General features: G+C 34.4%; 1 protein-coding gene across 1 annotated transcript; it reads left to right on the top strand.

Moving 5' to 3' along the window:
* The first annotated feature begins 6213 nt into the window (after positions 1 to 6213).
* LOC144558954 (putative clathrin assembly protein At2g01600) lies at positions 6214 to 12689 on the top strand. The gene is made up of 15 exons (XM_078307834.1): positions 6214 to 6483; positions 6658 to 6727; positions 7077 to 7174; positions 7506 to 7644; positions 7930 to 8057; positions 8689 to 8781; positions 9134 to 9184; positions 9274 to 9339; positions 9680 to 9745; positions 9844 to 9924; positions 10433 to 10513; positions 11095 to 11283; positions 11361 to 11436; positions 11593 to 11714; positions 12005 to 12689. Exons 1-15 carry the CDS (start codon positions 6394 to 6396, stop codon positions 12395 to 12397), a joined length of 1743 nt encoding a protein of 580 aa, XP_078163960.1. The 5' UTR covers positions 6214 to 6393; the 3' UTR covers positions 12398 to 12689.
* Positions 12690 to 15155: the final 2466 nt, after the last annotated feature.

Consider the following 15155-nt stretch of genomic DNA (forward strand, 5'->3'; position numbering starts at 1 on the left):
ATCCATAGTAATAAATTTTATTTAAAAAATTAATGAGACTATTATAGAAGGAATAAATTTGGCATCCATCTATGTGTATAAACATAGCGAATATGTCACTGCATTCTATTTTCTCATATTTAAAAAAGTACTGGGCTCACCATGACTTATGCAAAAATTAATATGCAAAGTTGTATTTTTATATATTAATAGTTATTAATATATGTTTTATCGGGTATTTATATGGGTATCGGATCGGGTTCGGTTATGGGTCGGATAATTAAATGAAACCCATATTCTACCCATTACAGTATCGGTTCCGGTTCGCATCTGGGTCGGATATTAAATTATTAATTTTGTAACCATACCCATAATTTAACCGGTTATATTTTTTAAACCATACCCTATCCAAATTAATCGGATCCGAGTAGGTTCCGGGTCGGATCCGGGTAATCGGGTAAAAGTAGCACCTCTAAATAGATTTATTCTATATGTAAACAAAACATCAAAAAGATGCATATAATAAAAAAAAGGGCATACTATTTGATCGGATGGTTGCTATCAATCTGAAAATTTTATCTTTTAATCACAACTGTTGACGGATCAAGACATCTACGTGCTTGATGTAAGAGAAGAGATTATCAATAATCCATTTTTATTTGTTTTTTTTTAATCTCTTCTCTAATTTTGTTATTTTTTTCTTCAATTTTTACTCATTTAAAACTCCTTATAAATCACATTCATCTATGATTGTAAATTACAAGGATGATGCTCCTTAAAATCACATTCATATCTTAAAGCGTAAGCCTAGATTCTTCTTGTCTGAAAAATAGCGTGACTGTTGGATTTTTCATTCATTCGTTTCCTATGGTGCACGAAAGCAAATCTAATATATTTAATTATTCATCCTCTCGAATAATAAATAAATATTGTAAAATACCATGGTCTTTTCCTAGGATTCCCACTCATAATATATTCCTATAGGTACACGTTGCTGTATATGCCAGAAATATAGGTACACGTTGCTGCATTACGCTACACCCGGTCTAAATTTCATTTCTAGAACATCACCAGCGCAACTGCGCAAGTAAATAAAAGAAAGAGAATAGAGGTTGTCAAATGTCAACAACTACGATAAGAGCCGGATGGAAGTATTTTTATATATGTACCTGTTACAATTATTCTTATTTACATTTTACTTTTATTTATTACAAATTATTTTATATGTATCTTATCTTTATTAATTATAATTGTCGGCTAACAAAACGGTAGCTGATAAATAATAGATAATACTAATATAATAATAATTTTTATTATTTATTATTTAAAATATAAAAAATTCATTTTAGATATATATACGTGTTAAAACTCTCGGTAGTTGTTTTAATGATTAATTTAGCACAACACAACTACTAAAAATAATTTAAAAAATAAATATTCATTTACGGATACAGATAAAATCTATTTGTTACCCGTTATCTAATCAGATAATTATATATATACAGAGAGAGAGTGACTAATGTGCATTCGTATGCATATGGCCCGATATGCATACGGTCCAAATTTACAATTTCAAAATCCAAAACGTCGATCCGAACCGTTCATCTTGTTCTCCATATTAATATGTGCTTGGAGACCAAATTTTACATTTTTTTTGAATTTTTTTACTATTTATTAAGCCACTTTGAAAATTACTGATCCAACGGTGGCTGCTGATTTTACTGTTTTGTTTAGCCATCGTGGGATCAACAATTTTCAAAGTGGCTTAATAAATAGTAAAAAAAATTAGAAAAATGTAAAATTTGGTCTCCAAGCACATATTAATATGGAGAACAAGATGAACGGTTCGGATCGACGTTTTGGATTTTGAAATTGTAAATTTGGACCGTATGCATATCGGGCCATATGCATACGAATGCACATTAGTCACTCTCTCTCTCTCTATATATATATAGAGGAGGGATCGAGTTACAACAAAGTTACCACAACCATTTTTTACATTTTCAAAATCCAAATCGTCGATCCAAACCGTTCAACATGATCTCCACAATAAAATGTGCTTGCAGATCAAATTTTATATTTTTTGAAATTTTTTTACTATTTATTACGTATTTTACAAAAACTAGTCAATTTTAGACCATTGAATTTTGTACCCATCTTAATAAATAGTAAAAAAATTTCAAAAAATATAAAATTTGATCTGGAAGTACATTTTATTGTGGAGATCATGTTAAACGATTTGGACTTTGAAAATGTAAAAAAGGTTGTGGTAACTTTATATATACATATGAGGAGAGATCAAGTTACAACAATTTTTGAGTTACAACAAGTTACAACAAGCATTTTCTACATTTTCAAAGTTCAAATTGTCGATCCAAACCGTTAAATGTGATCTCTACAATAAAATGTGCTTGGAGACCAAATTTTACATTTTTGGGAATTTTTTTACTATTTATTAAAATGGGTACAAAAACTAGTCAAATTCAAACCATTAAATTTTGTACCTATCTTAATAAATAGTAAAAAAATTCCAAAAAATGTAAAATTTGGTCTCCAAGCATATTTTATTGTAGAGATCACATCTAACGGTTTGGATCGACGATTTGGACTTTGAAAATGTAGAAAATGCTTGTTGTAACTTGTTGTAACTCAAAAATTGTTGTAACTTGATCCCTCCTCTATATATATATATATATATATATATATAGAGTTAGGCTGGGGTGCTATGGATAGCATAGTGGCCTCTATGCTACGGCTCAATATTCGAGTTTTCAAAATCCAAACGGTCGATCCGAACCGTTCATCTTATTCTCCATATTAATATCTGCTTGGAGACCAAATTTTATAATTTTCTGAATTTTTTTACTATTTATTAAGCCACTTTGAAAATCGCTAATCCAACGGTTTTACTGTTTTGTGCAGCCACCGTTGGATCAACAATTTTGTAAAATACTTAATAAATAGTAAAAAAATTCAGAAAAATGTAAAATTTGGTCTCCAAGCAGATATTAATATGGAGAATAAGATGAACGGTTCGAATCGACCGTTTGGATTTTGAAAACTCGAATATTGAGCCGTAGCATAGAGGCCACTATGTTATCCATAGCACCCCAGCCTAACTCTATATATATATATATAGAGTACGGCTAATGCGCTTCCTCTAGTATATTAACAATATTCTTCCGGTCTCTAAAATCTATCGAATCGGCTTCAAATGACAAATCTAAACCGTTCAAACCAATGTCTTTAACGAGAGCTTCGTTTCCATATAAAAAAATTTAAGTTTCGAATTTATTTACTATCAAGTCAAGCGGTCAAAAAAATGACCAAAATAGTGCATTAAAATGCGCATAAAATCCTTCATCTTTTGACCGCTTGACTTGATAGTAAATAAATTCGAAACTTAAAATTTTTTTATATAGAAATGAAGCTCTCGTTAAGGGGTTTGAATGGTTTAGATTTGTCATTTGAAGCCGATTCGATAGATTTTAGAGACCGGAAGCATATTGTTAATATACTAGAGGAAGCGCGTTAGCCATACTATATATATATATATAATTATCTGATTAGATAACGGGTAAGAAATATATTTTATCTGTATCTGTAACCAATAAGTGTTAGTTTGTAATAATCTAGAAGTCAATAATACGATAAGTTATCATAAAGCTTTGTTCATGAATTGAATGTTTATATCATTTTGTTGCCTTGAGTATTATTGCATTTATGGATCATTTCGAGTTCATGACTGAAATTGTGAAACTCCATAATATAGATGATATATACTCTTAAAAGGTCACTGACCAAGGTAATTAGCAGGAACACTAATTACCGCTATAAGGTTAGTATGTGGATTAAAAGATGGTTAAGTTTTACAAACCACCTGACACGAGATGTCATTTTAATCACATAGATACATGTTCTAGGAACATGGTATTTGACAGACCCCGAATGAGACATTAAATAGAATTGTGTTCGTGTCATTTATGTTTTCATTCAGTGTCACGTTCTACAGTATGAGGTATTTATCGTTCCCACTGACAAATTGTGCCTATGAAGGACACATTTCGATATTTGGGGTCGATGTTGTAGAGTGATGGTGAGATTGGTGAAGATGTTAGCCATAGGATACGAGCGGGGTAGGTCAAATGGCAACATACATCTGGCATCCTATGTGACAGAAAAGTCCCACACAAGCTCAAAGGCAAGTTCTACAGGATGACTATCAGACCTGCGATGTTATATAGTACAGAATGTTGGGTTAGTAAAAGACAACATGTTCAGAAGATAAGTGTAGCAGAGATGCGTATGTTGCGGTGGAGTTGTGGTCATACAAGATGAGACCGCATTAGAAATAATAATATACGTGATAGACTTGGAGTAGCACCGATTGAAGAAAAGATCATCCAACACCGTTTGAGATGGTTTGGACATCTCCAACGGAGGCTGCCTGAAGCACCGGTGCGTATTGGAATTATAAGGCGTATCAAAAATGAAAGGAGAGGCAAAAGTCGGTCACGATTGACATGGGACGAAGCAGTAAAAAGGGACTTGAAGGAGTGAAATGTATCTAAGGAGTGGGTCTCGGACAGGAGTGCGTGGAAGCTTTTACGTACCAGAACCATGACCTAGTAGTAGTTAGGGATTATTTAGGGATAGTATTATAGGTCTTAGATTATTGGATTAGGAATTTGGAGTCGAGGATGAGCTTAGGACTTTGACCACTACGATTGATAGGTTAGATAGAATATAGTTAATATTAGTATTATTACTATCACTATTACTTTCACTTTCGCTTTTATTCTAGTATTTTTATTTTTTTACTATGTTATTATTACTTATCTTTATTTTATGATTGTGATTGAGTTTCATTTTCAGTCTACCCCAACTTGTTTGGGACTAAAGACTTGGTTGTTAGTTGGATCTGTCTTATCGAATACGGTACGTTATCGAATACTGTACGGATCGGATAAACGAATAAAAATGGTGCCATTGACACCCCATTAAATTTAATTAATGGTTACCGCATTAAATGTATAGATCCGGTGCGTGGAGCACGTTAAGAGAATCAATCTTTTTATTGCGAACTAAAAGGAGGAAGTGATCCAGCGACTGCCAGCGGAGCAAATGGGCCCACATTGCCAAATTTCCACATAGGCCCGGTCCATGCGAAGTGAAGACACTGTTTAATAGCCAGGGTGGTAAGTGGCAACTTGTGATGACTTCGTAAAAATTATGCGACGGATAGTACAATGCAAGACTATGTCACGGTCTATAATATGACGTATAAGACCGGGTCTCAGGACAGCTATTTACCAATTGCTCCTACCAATTCTGGAAAGGCGCAAAGCAACAGAAAGAGAGAGAGACTGGATGGCGGCTCTCCAGTCTTCACAAATAGTTGAATACGAGGGGCCAAAGCGAAATTATACTTCAATCATTTATCATTATGTATTTAATAAAATCAAATACGATTTGGACCACAGTTTAAACAAAAATAAAATAAGAGACCAGGAAAAATAAATAGATCGAAAGCATCAGAAAAACTACAGAAAAGCAACTGAAAGGATTGGCGGAGACACTTTCCAGAGTCGTATGTTCCTCGTCGAAATAGTATAATAAATCTTGTACATGCACCCTTGCAAAAAAATATATTTACATAATAGAAATTGTATTTAAATTGTAAATGTTAATTGTGAATGCCGAAATTCTTGCTTGTAACATATAATTATTACTTTATTAGTGATATGACCGTTGCAACATTTGTTGTATAAAATGTAAAAATGTTATCAATATAGTATTTTTTTTTTTAATTTTAGCAACTTGCTCCAATAAGTCCTAAAAACAAGTGGTAATTATCAATGTACCGATGTAAAATAATAAAATTTAGTAAATTTTATTGTATATTGCATTGATTTCATAAATTGAAAACATAATAAATTAGTATAAATATAGTTTGAAATTATTCAAGAAATAATTGTTAATTTATTAATGTGATATTAAAAAACTTTTTTTACATTTACAAACTAATTGCAACAATAACATGCTCTGATAATAAAAATAAGAAAATGAAAAATTCCTATTACCTTGTACATAATAATATCATTATAGAAAATTATTTTATAAATTAACATAATATAAAAATAGAAGTATAGAAATATATAATGTCAAAGACGAAGCAAGAAAGTCACGGCTACAAGGATATATATGCAAAAGCGTCACTTTCTCATTTATTAGACACACAACATATTTCGTAAGAAAAATCTACGAAGAACTTTCTATCAAAAATAAAAGAGGACCCAAGTGGAAAACGCCTTTGTCACTCGGACCAAGCGAACGATACTCTCGCCGAGAAAAAGAGAAAGAGAGAAGTCACATAGCGATAGAGAGTTGCAGAGAGAAAGAAAGGGGGCGGAGATGTCGGCGCTACAGAGTTGGAGGAAGGCGTATGGCGCCATGAAAGACCACACCTCTGTCGGACTTGCTAATCTCAACAGCGATTTCAAGGTCTTTTTTTTTAATCCGGATCTATCGATTATTCTTCACTACTTTGGTTGTGGTTGATCTTATTAGCGATTATAACCTATATGTTCAGTAGAGTTTGCTGAGCTAACTAACTGGATTAGATCTCGATTTGTTCGTTTTCTTATTAAATATGTTTGAATTTTTTTTATATGGTAGGATTTGGATGTAGCGATCGTGAAGGCAACTAATCATTTCGAGATCCCGCCTAAAGAGCGTCATCTTAGGAGTAAGGCTTCACTGCTTTTTTCTCTATCTTTTATTTGGAACTTCTGTTCCTATTTTAGGTTTTCTCTCTGCGGACCACAGAAAAGGGGGAAGGGTGCTCATTTTTAGACAGTTATTTTGGGGCATTTTTTCTTGTTTCGTAGATGTCCTTAATAAATTTCTCAAAATCTGTTGGTGATTTTTTTTTTACTATTTTGAAGTTTAGTTCACCCACTCTATTTTTTTGGTTTGTTGAATATCTTTCGAAAATTAGGCATGCAAATTTGTAATGATAGTTGAATTTGATAAGGGCAAATTATTAAATTTGCTATTATTATCATTCAGATTTCTCATGTGTTGTATCTTTTCAGAGATTTTGGGAGCCACATCCATTGCAAGACCTCGTGCTGATGTGGCATATTGTATTCATGCACTGGCAAGACGGCTTGCTAAGACCCGCAATTGGACGGTATGTAATTTCATACGTAATTACATCTTATGTTTCGTTAGGTGCCTGTACTGATTGAGACTCCGTGTTCGGTACCAAGAATTATTTTATTTTTTGTTCTTTTGGTTGTGTTTCTTTGTTTGTTGTTAATGTCAAACAAAACTAAAATTGTGTAACAATTTTAATTAGTTCAGCTATTGCTGAGAATTATGTAGTGGGCTCAAATTAAATAACCCTCTGATGAAGATTTACAAAGTTAGTAGTCCAATTGATCTATAGTTACTTGCTTATAAATGTCAAAACAATTTAACAACACTTTTTATATTCTTAAAATTGTTGTGGGGTGGTACAGGTGGCATTGAAGACGCTGATTGTGATCCACCGGCTTTTGAGGGAAGGGGACCCTACTTTTCGTGAGGAACTGCTAAACTTCTCCCAAAGGGCTCACATTCTCCAGCTTGCCAATTTCAAGGATGAGTCCAGTCCAATTGGTACTATTCAATAAAAATGACAATTGCATTTTGACTGAACTCAAAAAGATTTCCATTCATCAGTAACATTAAGCAAATAATAGCTGTCACATTTTTACCTTGCATCATATTTTCATTGCTATTGGTTTTTCTTTTGTTAGCTTGATATTGTTGTTTGCTGTTTTTTGATGTAGAACTGCAAAAGTTGAAAAAGTGGTAACAATTGTATAAAACTGCCCCAGCACCTAGTAGTGCAGTGCTAGTTCATATTATTAACGTCTTTAAACCAAATAACTCCTGTTTCAGCATGGGACTGTTCGGCATGGGTACGTACCTATGCACTATTCTTGGAGGAGAGATTGGAGTGTTTCAGGGTCTTGAAGTATGATATGGAAGCTGAGCGCTTGTCTAAACCCTCTCCAGGGGCTGAAAAGGTGATGCTATGTTTTCTTTTTGTTTTGCCTTGCCACAGACCAATTGGCGGCTACCAGTTGGGAGGTCTGTTATCTGCCTTTATACAATTAACGTTATCAATTAGCAACAATCATTGACGCAAATGCAATTTAGTAACATTTTTAAGATGCTTTGTCTGGAATGATAGCCCTTTTTAAATCATAAGAATATCAGGATTTGTTTTTGCACATCATAATTCAAATGAGGTTCGTTTTTTAAATAGTAGCTGAAATGTAGTTTCTTGTAGAGTTAGAATAAGTGTTAATAATTCACTGCTTGGTTTTTGAATTATGAAAATGGTGGTCTGGGAAAGGCATTTGAAAGTACCTTAAGCTTGGGCATTGCAAGATGACCAGTGCCAGTTTTTCAATAGGAGTTGAAGTTAGTGTTGTGCTGGGTCTGGTTGACTGTAAATTGGTCAGGTTTAACTGCGGGTTAACAAGGACAAGTAGGATGTTGATCTGGTGGGAGGCTTTTGCCTGACATAACCTATAATAATTAACGCTCCCTGATCCATAAAATTGGGGATTTTAATATTTTTCGTTCAGTAGCAAAAGCTAAAAATTCTTGTTATCTGATGGTGGCAGTTCATGTTCTTTCATATTGTATCAGGGGCACAGTAGGATGAGAGAGCTGGAGAGTGAGGAATTGCTGGAGCATATGCCTGCTTTGCAACAACTATTGTATCGGCTTGTCGGCTGTCGGGTGCTTAGTTTAAGCTCTTTTATTTGTTTTAACCTGATTATAAATTAACAATATCGCCAGTTCTATGATGTGGTTAATTAGTAGGGGAGATTTGGATATGTAGTATTAATACATTCTAGACTCTGCCCGTGTGCATTGGTAATTGGTGGTTTGTACTGGTACAGCAATACATTCTACGCAGGTATTGGACCAGAATTGGATACTTATGTAGAAAGCAAGGGAACTGATCTCCTGTATTATATCAACCAAAATTATTTTGTTCTGTTTTCCTATAAATTTATACTGAGCCTGCTCTTTTTCATTTTCTTGCTTATTCCCTGGTAATATAAAACTTTTCTGTATAATATACCAGCCTGAAGGAGCAGCTAATAGCAACTACCTGGTACAATACGCACTTGCATTGGTAAGCTTTGTTTCCTTGTATTTGTTTGGTCTCGGATTTTACAAATCATGTCAATGAATTGTTGATGAGATGTTTTCACTGCCATGCAGGTTCTGAAGGAAAGCTTCAAGATATACTGTGCTATTAATGATGGTATTATCAACCTTGTTGATAAGGTTTGTGTTTTTCTTTAACCAGATCATCCATTCTCTTTCTAAGAAGGTGAACATATAGGTTGACTATTTGTTTCTAAATCATAGGGCCAAATTTTGCAAGAACCTTTTTTTTGTGGGTTCCTAAAAAGCAATGGAATAGATATTTTTGTCAATAAAATGTATGTAATTTGAATCAGAATGTTTTTGCTTTTTGTAAATTTTGCTTTTGTCAAAGCTCCCTTTAAAAAGACAGATTTTTATTCTGAATGCTGCCAAATTTGGCCTAACAGAACTCTAGTTTTGATGTATTTGTTACACTTTTCCTATGGATCTTGCTTTCTTATTATGTCCTTTGCTGTAGTTCTTCGAGATGCCAAGGCATGAAGCAATCAAAGCACTTGAGATATACAGAAGGGCTGGTCAACAGGTTTTACTAATATCACTTGTATCACCTAATGAAGTAAATTACAAATATATTGTTTTTCTCTTTATTTAATTACAAGCTACTTTATTCTAATCTTTTAGGCTGGTAATCTTTCTGATTTTTACGAAGAGTGTAGAGGACTAGAGCTGGCTCGTAATTTCCAGTTCCCTAATTTGAGAGAGGTATTACACAGCTCTAACGTGTATTGTCGATTTATAAGTTTACAGATCAAACACTGTAAATGTGGAATCTCATAGGATCATGTGCACCTGTACAAAAACTAGAAGCATGCATATGGATCCTTTAGAGAATGTGAAATGCCAATGTAGTGTGTTATGCTTTCTTTTTCCCCAGTTTAACTAGGGAATATTATTCTAGGATATAATTTTGATAATAACTTATTCTTATTGGGTATGCTTTATTTTATTTTTGAAGGGTCATTAGTAATCTACTGGAACTTCGGAGGGGCTTTTTATAAGTAGCTCTTTTGTATAAGTATTTGATTTTGTATAGGCTATTCCACTTTCTGTACAAGTTTATTAGGGTGCTTCATTTTGTAAGCTATTTCATTTGCACCTGAACCTTTTCTTGTGAGAGATGGGTGTCAGGTCTCACCAATTTATTTGAAAACTATTAATCACTCAATATGCATTCTGATATCTTCTATTGTTTTGTTTTATGATGATGTAGCCCCCACAATCGTTTCTTAATACAATGGAAGAGTACATAAGGGAGGCCCCGCGTATGATGCCAATTTCTACACAACAACTGGTTAGTTGCAAATTTGACTTTCATGTCATCTCTCATTTTAGCCTTCCATTTGCATGTAATTTTAAGAAGTTCCCTGTTTTGTCTTAGGATTTGGTATCAGTCCTTGTATACTAATTACTGTTATTGTGCTTGGTACATTCTGTACTGCAATCCCCAATTCCAAACACGAGTCCAGCTAATTCTTGTGTAATTAAGCTCCAGTAAAGCCCAAGTTGTGCAGTTTTCTTTGTATTTAATGTACTTAATCCCATAATTGCCCCGCAACTTTGTGGAGATGCTAGAAGAACAGAGTGGGCTGCAGTTGTCACATGCCATGCCAAATTAAACCCTGATTCATCCAGGAAAACGGAATGAAGCAAGAAAGAAAAAATTATGGTAAACATAGCCAAAACAATTTTTTGGCATGGATAGTTCTGGAAATATATTGGATTTTGAAATCTTGAACCTTGCTTATAGTGATGCTTTGGTTAAATTTTGGTAGGGCGAACTCTTCTGCCTAAAAATTGCCCAGCTGCTGCTTTGATAAGTTTTGGACATGTTATTTCTAGAAAATTGAAGCTATTCATTTGGTTGTTATACAGGAAATGCCAGAGAGGCTTCTCCTCACATATAAAGTAGATGCAGAGCCAGCCCCTCCAGACGAAGAAGAACATGAGCCCCCTGTTGAAGAAGAAGAAGCACCCAAGCCAATAGAAGCTACAGTGACTGAAATGGTTTCAGTAACTCCTCTGGCTAAAACTGAAACTGTTGATAACACTGGCGATCTTCTTGTAAGCAGTCTTTTCAGGATGTTGTATAAATTAAAAAGTTTTGGGGTCAGATATTGACGAAGTTTTTGCTTCTGTAGGGATTGAATGATACACATCCAACTGCATCAGCAATAGAGGAGAGCAATGCCTTGGCTTTGGCAATTGTTCCTACTGGTATAATTATTTTTCTTCTCTGAATTAGTTCTACTGGTGTTATACTTCTATTTGTTCTCTTATTCACCTCAATGAGTGCATCGTCAAACTCTGAAGCACTCTGATCTAATATTCTTCATTTTGTATGCTACACTAATTATTTACATCTAAATTCAGAGAGCATGGATAATAACAGTACCACAGTGCAAGATAAAGGATTTGATCCAACAGGATGGGAGCTTGCCCTTGTTTCTATACCGAGTTCTTCTACCTCCTCTACCCCTGTCGAGAGCCATATGGTTTGTCCTTTTTCCTTCTCTTTTTCTTTAATTTAGCCTGTTATTCTCTTAAAAGTCAAGTGTGGAGTTTATTGCACATCACTCTCCTGTTGTTTTTCCTTGATTCACTAAAACCACTCGGGACAGCTAAAGAAAAGTCTTTTGCTTCATTAATGTTTGGTCTATACCACATGTGAGCCTGATATGTTCCGATTTTAAAAAAAAATCTAAATTATGCTCAGTTGCTCATAAAGTTTGTTCTTCGAGATTAACTTATGGCTATGTACTCGCGTTTTGCACTTTACGTGTAGGCTGGTGGATTTGATAAACTCACACTAGACAGTTTATATGATGAGGCTGCATATAGACAACAACAACAACAGACTCAGAATCAATATTTTGGCCCTGCTGTTTCAAACCCGTTTATGTCATCTGATCCATTTGCAATGTCTACCAATGTGGCCCCACCCCCATCTGTTCAGATGGCTGCTATGGCAAATCAGCAGTACAATATGCCGATGGCAATGCCCAATGCCATGACAATGAACCCCATGATGCATCAACCAAACCCATTCATGCAAGCACCTGTAGCAGCGGCTCCAGCCACAAACAACCCATTTTTAGATGCTGGTTTTGGCCCATTTCCAGTGAACAACAACAACACCCACAACCCATATGGTGGTGTGCATCAGCAGTTGATCTAGAATTCAGAGAGGGAGGAGGGGAGGGAGGGAGGGAGAGAGAGAGAGAGAGAGAGAGAGGGAGAGAGAGAGGGAGAGGGAGATTAGATTGATTTTTCGTGTGAGATTAGTTATGCATCAGCAGTTGATCTAGTGTATGTTGTGAATGGTTGTAGAGGGTATGATGTATGCAATCTCTCTTTCTAGCGCAAGAATGGGTCATTGTTCTTGTAGTGTTTGAGGTGATAAATGAACAAGAAAGAATGGTTTGTAAAAGGACCAAAGCATTATATGTTATTTGTAATGTAATTAGTAATTACGTCTCTCACTATGAGATTACGCAACACCAAACACCATTCTCGCTGAGATGAGTGAGATCTGATTAATTAGTTCCGGGTTGTGTTCCCTTTTCCATTAGTTAAAAGTTTATCTTGGGACACCAAAACTTTTGGTGCGCCAGCTGGAGATTGTTGTGTATAATTTGTAGTATAAAATGTTGATTAGATTTGTGTATATAATTTGTAATAAATTGCGCATCAACTTAGTACAAAACGCTCCTCATATTGTACGTATAATTTATTGTAGCAAGTTTTAACTTAAATTTAATAAAATAAATTATATAGTAAATAAGTGTACTTCATTCTTTACAATTTCACTGTCAAATTTGATGTGTACACATAATTCTAAACACCACATAACAAAATAGAATAGAATAGAACAAAAAAAATTAGTTCAAAAATTTCAAACACAACATAACAAAACTAAAAAATATATATATTTGGTGCAATTCATGGAGATGTGCACCAAAAAATAAAAAATAAATAAAATTTGATGTGCATCCTAAGAGTGGTAAGAATTAAAATTTGAAGTTATGGATATTGATTGTTTGATTTTAATTTATTTTATAGTGCTAACAAAAAAGTTCGGTGCAATACCGTGCATAGCAATTGTTTTTGGTTAAGCGGTGTTTGTAGAATTTATCCATTTTCATATTAGGAAAATAGGGAAATAAATCTACCCGAGTTCTGAAATTCCATGGAGCGTTGGGAGAGTCAAATTAAGTGGTTGGGTTGATAGATGGGTGCTGATATTAGCGCAATAATGTTTTATATTAACACATTAACTTTAAATTTTTAAATTTTATAGACAATTTTGTTCTTCATATATATTCCTTTCAAGGGAAAATTAAATGCTATTTTTAGGTGATGATTATGTAATCTTCTAGCACGGAGTAGAATGAGATCTCAGTCGTCAGTTTTAATCTGAAACAAATCTCAAAAGAGACCCCTTATAACTAAATCAGCGATAAATTCTAATCACTGGGCTGGAGCTCATTGTAACTAGTGTATTTATACTCGGGCGGGTACGGGTACCCCGGGTATACCCGTCTCGGGTACGGGTACGTCTCGGGTACGGGTATACTCGGGTACAAGGGTATTCGGGTACGGGTATGGCGGGTATAATTTTCAAAACCCATACCCTACCTGTCCTATACCCTTACCCGTATACCCTTGACGGGTAAGGCGGGTACGGGTATTTTATTTAATTTTTTATTTTTTTTTTGCTTTTTTTTTATTTTTTTTTGTTGGTTTTTTTATTTTTTTTTAACAATGTCGTATAAATGTTATTACATGTTTATAATTCGACTTTTAAAATATGAATAATTCAATATCAAATAGTGTGTATATATACATAAAATTATCAAGTCACATCTTTATAATTCCTAAATAATTAAAATTTGTAACTTATATATATAAATTATTCTTGCCAAAATTTGTTTGTTTAGTCGCCTAAGTACAAATGTATTTATTTATTTCTTTACACGAGTCATTTGATTTTATTTTTAAATTCTCGTTCTAATTATATAGTTTCATAATTTATTTATATCTCAAAATTTTTAAAACAATAGAAGTTACCCTCCTCCTTTATTCCGGGCTTGGGACCGGCTATGTAAAATAACATAGGCGGAGTTCTAACTTTTTTTTTTGTTAGTAATTCTTCTTTAAAATGAATAATTTAAAAACTAATTGAAATATTTAGAAATTTATAATTTAAAAAATAATGATAAAGACTAAAAGAGGTTCGAAATTTATACCGACACTACCTATCTAGAAGTTCTCATTCCTATATCATTCTTCGCTCTCTTCCGCACCATCTGAATCCGAATTAGCCTGGTGCTGCGCCTCGGTACCGCTTTCTTCAGTGTCGACTTCGGATGATGATGCTTCAGGCACATGTTACCTGCGCTCTTCAGCTTGAATCCAATCTTTCAAGCACACAAGTCTTTCAAAGACATGTGGACCCAACTTACTGCGTTTATCGGAGAGGATCCTGTTCGCCGAACTGAAACAACTTTCGGAAGGGACGGTTGACACGGGCATGACAAATACATCGCGGGCCATCATCGCCAGTGTTGGAAAGGCCCTTTGATGCCTCCTCCACCATGCCATGACGTCAAGTCCATGTTCACTTTCGTTCATCATCGATACATAGGTCACTAGCTCGCTTGTTGTTTGTGGTTCGATCTCCGATTGAAAATTTGCTAACAAACCACCACTGCTAGTGCTCCTGGAAGTGAAACTATTAAATTTTTTTAAAAAGTTAGTGGACAAATAATGTATATATTATAAATAATAAAGATTAAAAAATACATGTATATTATATTCATATCTAGGGGTGGCACGGGACGAAGACGGGTTTTGGTTGGCACTCATTCCTGAGTTGTACATGTTAAACATCTCTTCGAATTTCGAATCCACGTATGCCTCCACCCTGGTACTGT

The sequence above is a fragment of the Carex rostrata genome, chromosome 9 (genome assembly GCF_964058835.1).
Source record: "Carex rostrata chromosome 9, lpCarRost1.2, whole genome shotgun sequence".
Lineage (NCBI taxonomy): Eukaryota > Viridiplantae > Streptophyta > Magnoliopsida > Poales > Cyperaceae > Carex > Carex rostrata.

Excerpts from the sequence above, each read along its gene's own strand:
- LOC144558954 (XM_078307834.1), top strand. The coding sequence starts at position 6,394 with ATGTCGGCGCTACAGAGTTGGAGGAAGGCGTATGGCGCCATGAAAGAC. Across the intron at positions 8,782-9,133 it reads ATCGGCTTGTCGGCTGTCGG|CCTGAAGGAGCAGCTAATAG; the intron begins GTGCTTAGTTTA and ends ATAATATACCAG. Across the intron at positions 11,284-11,360 it reads ATAACACTGGCGATCTTCTT|GGATTGAATGATACACATCC; the intron begins GTAAGCAGTCTT and ends TTGCTTCTGTAG.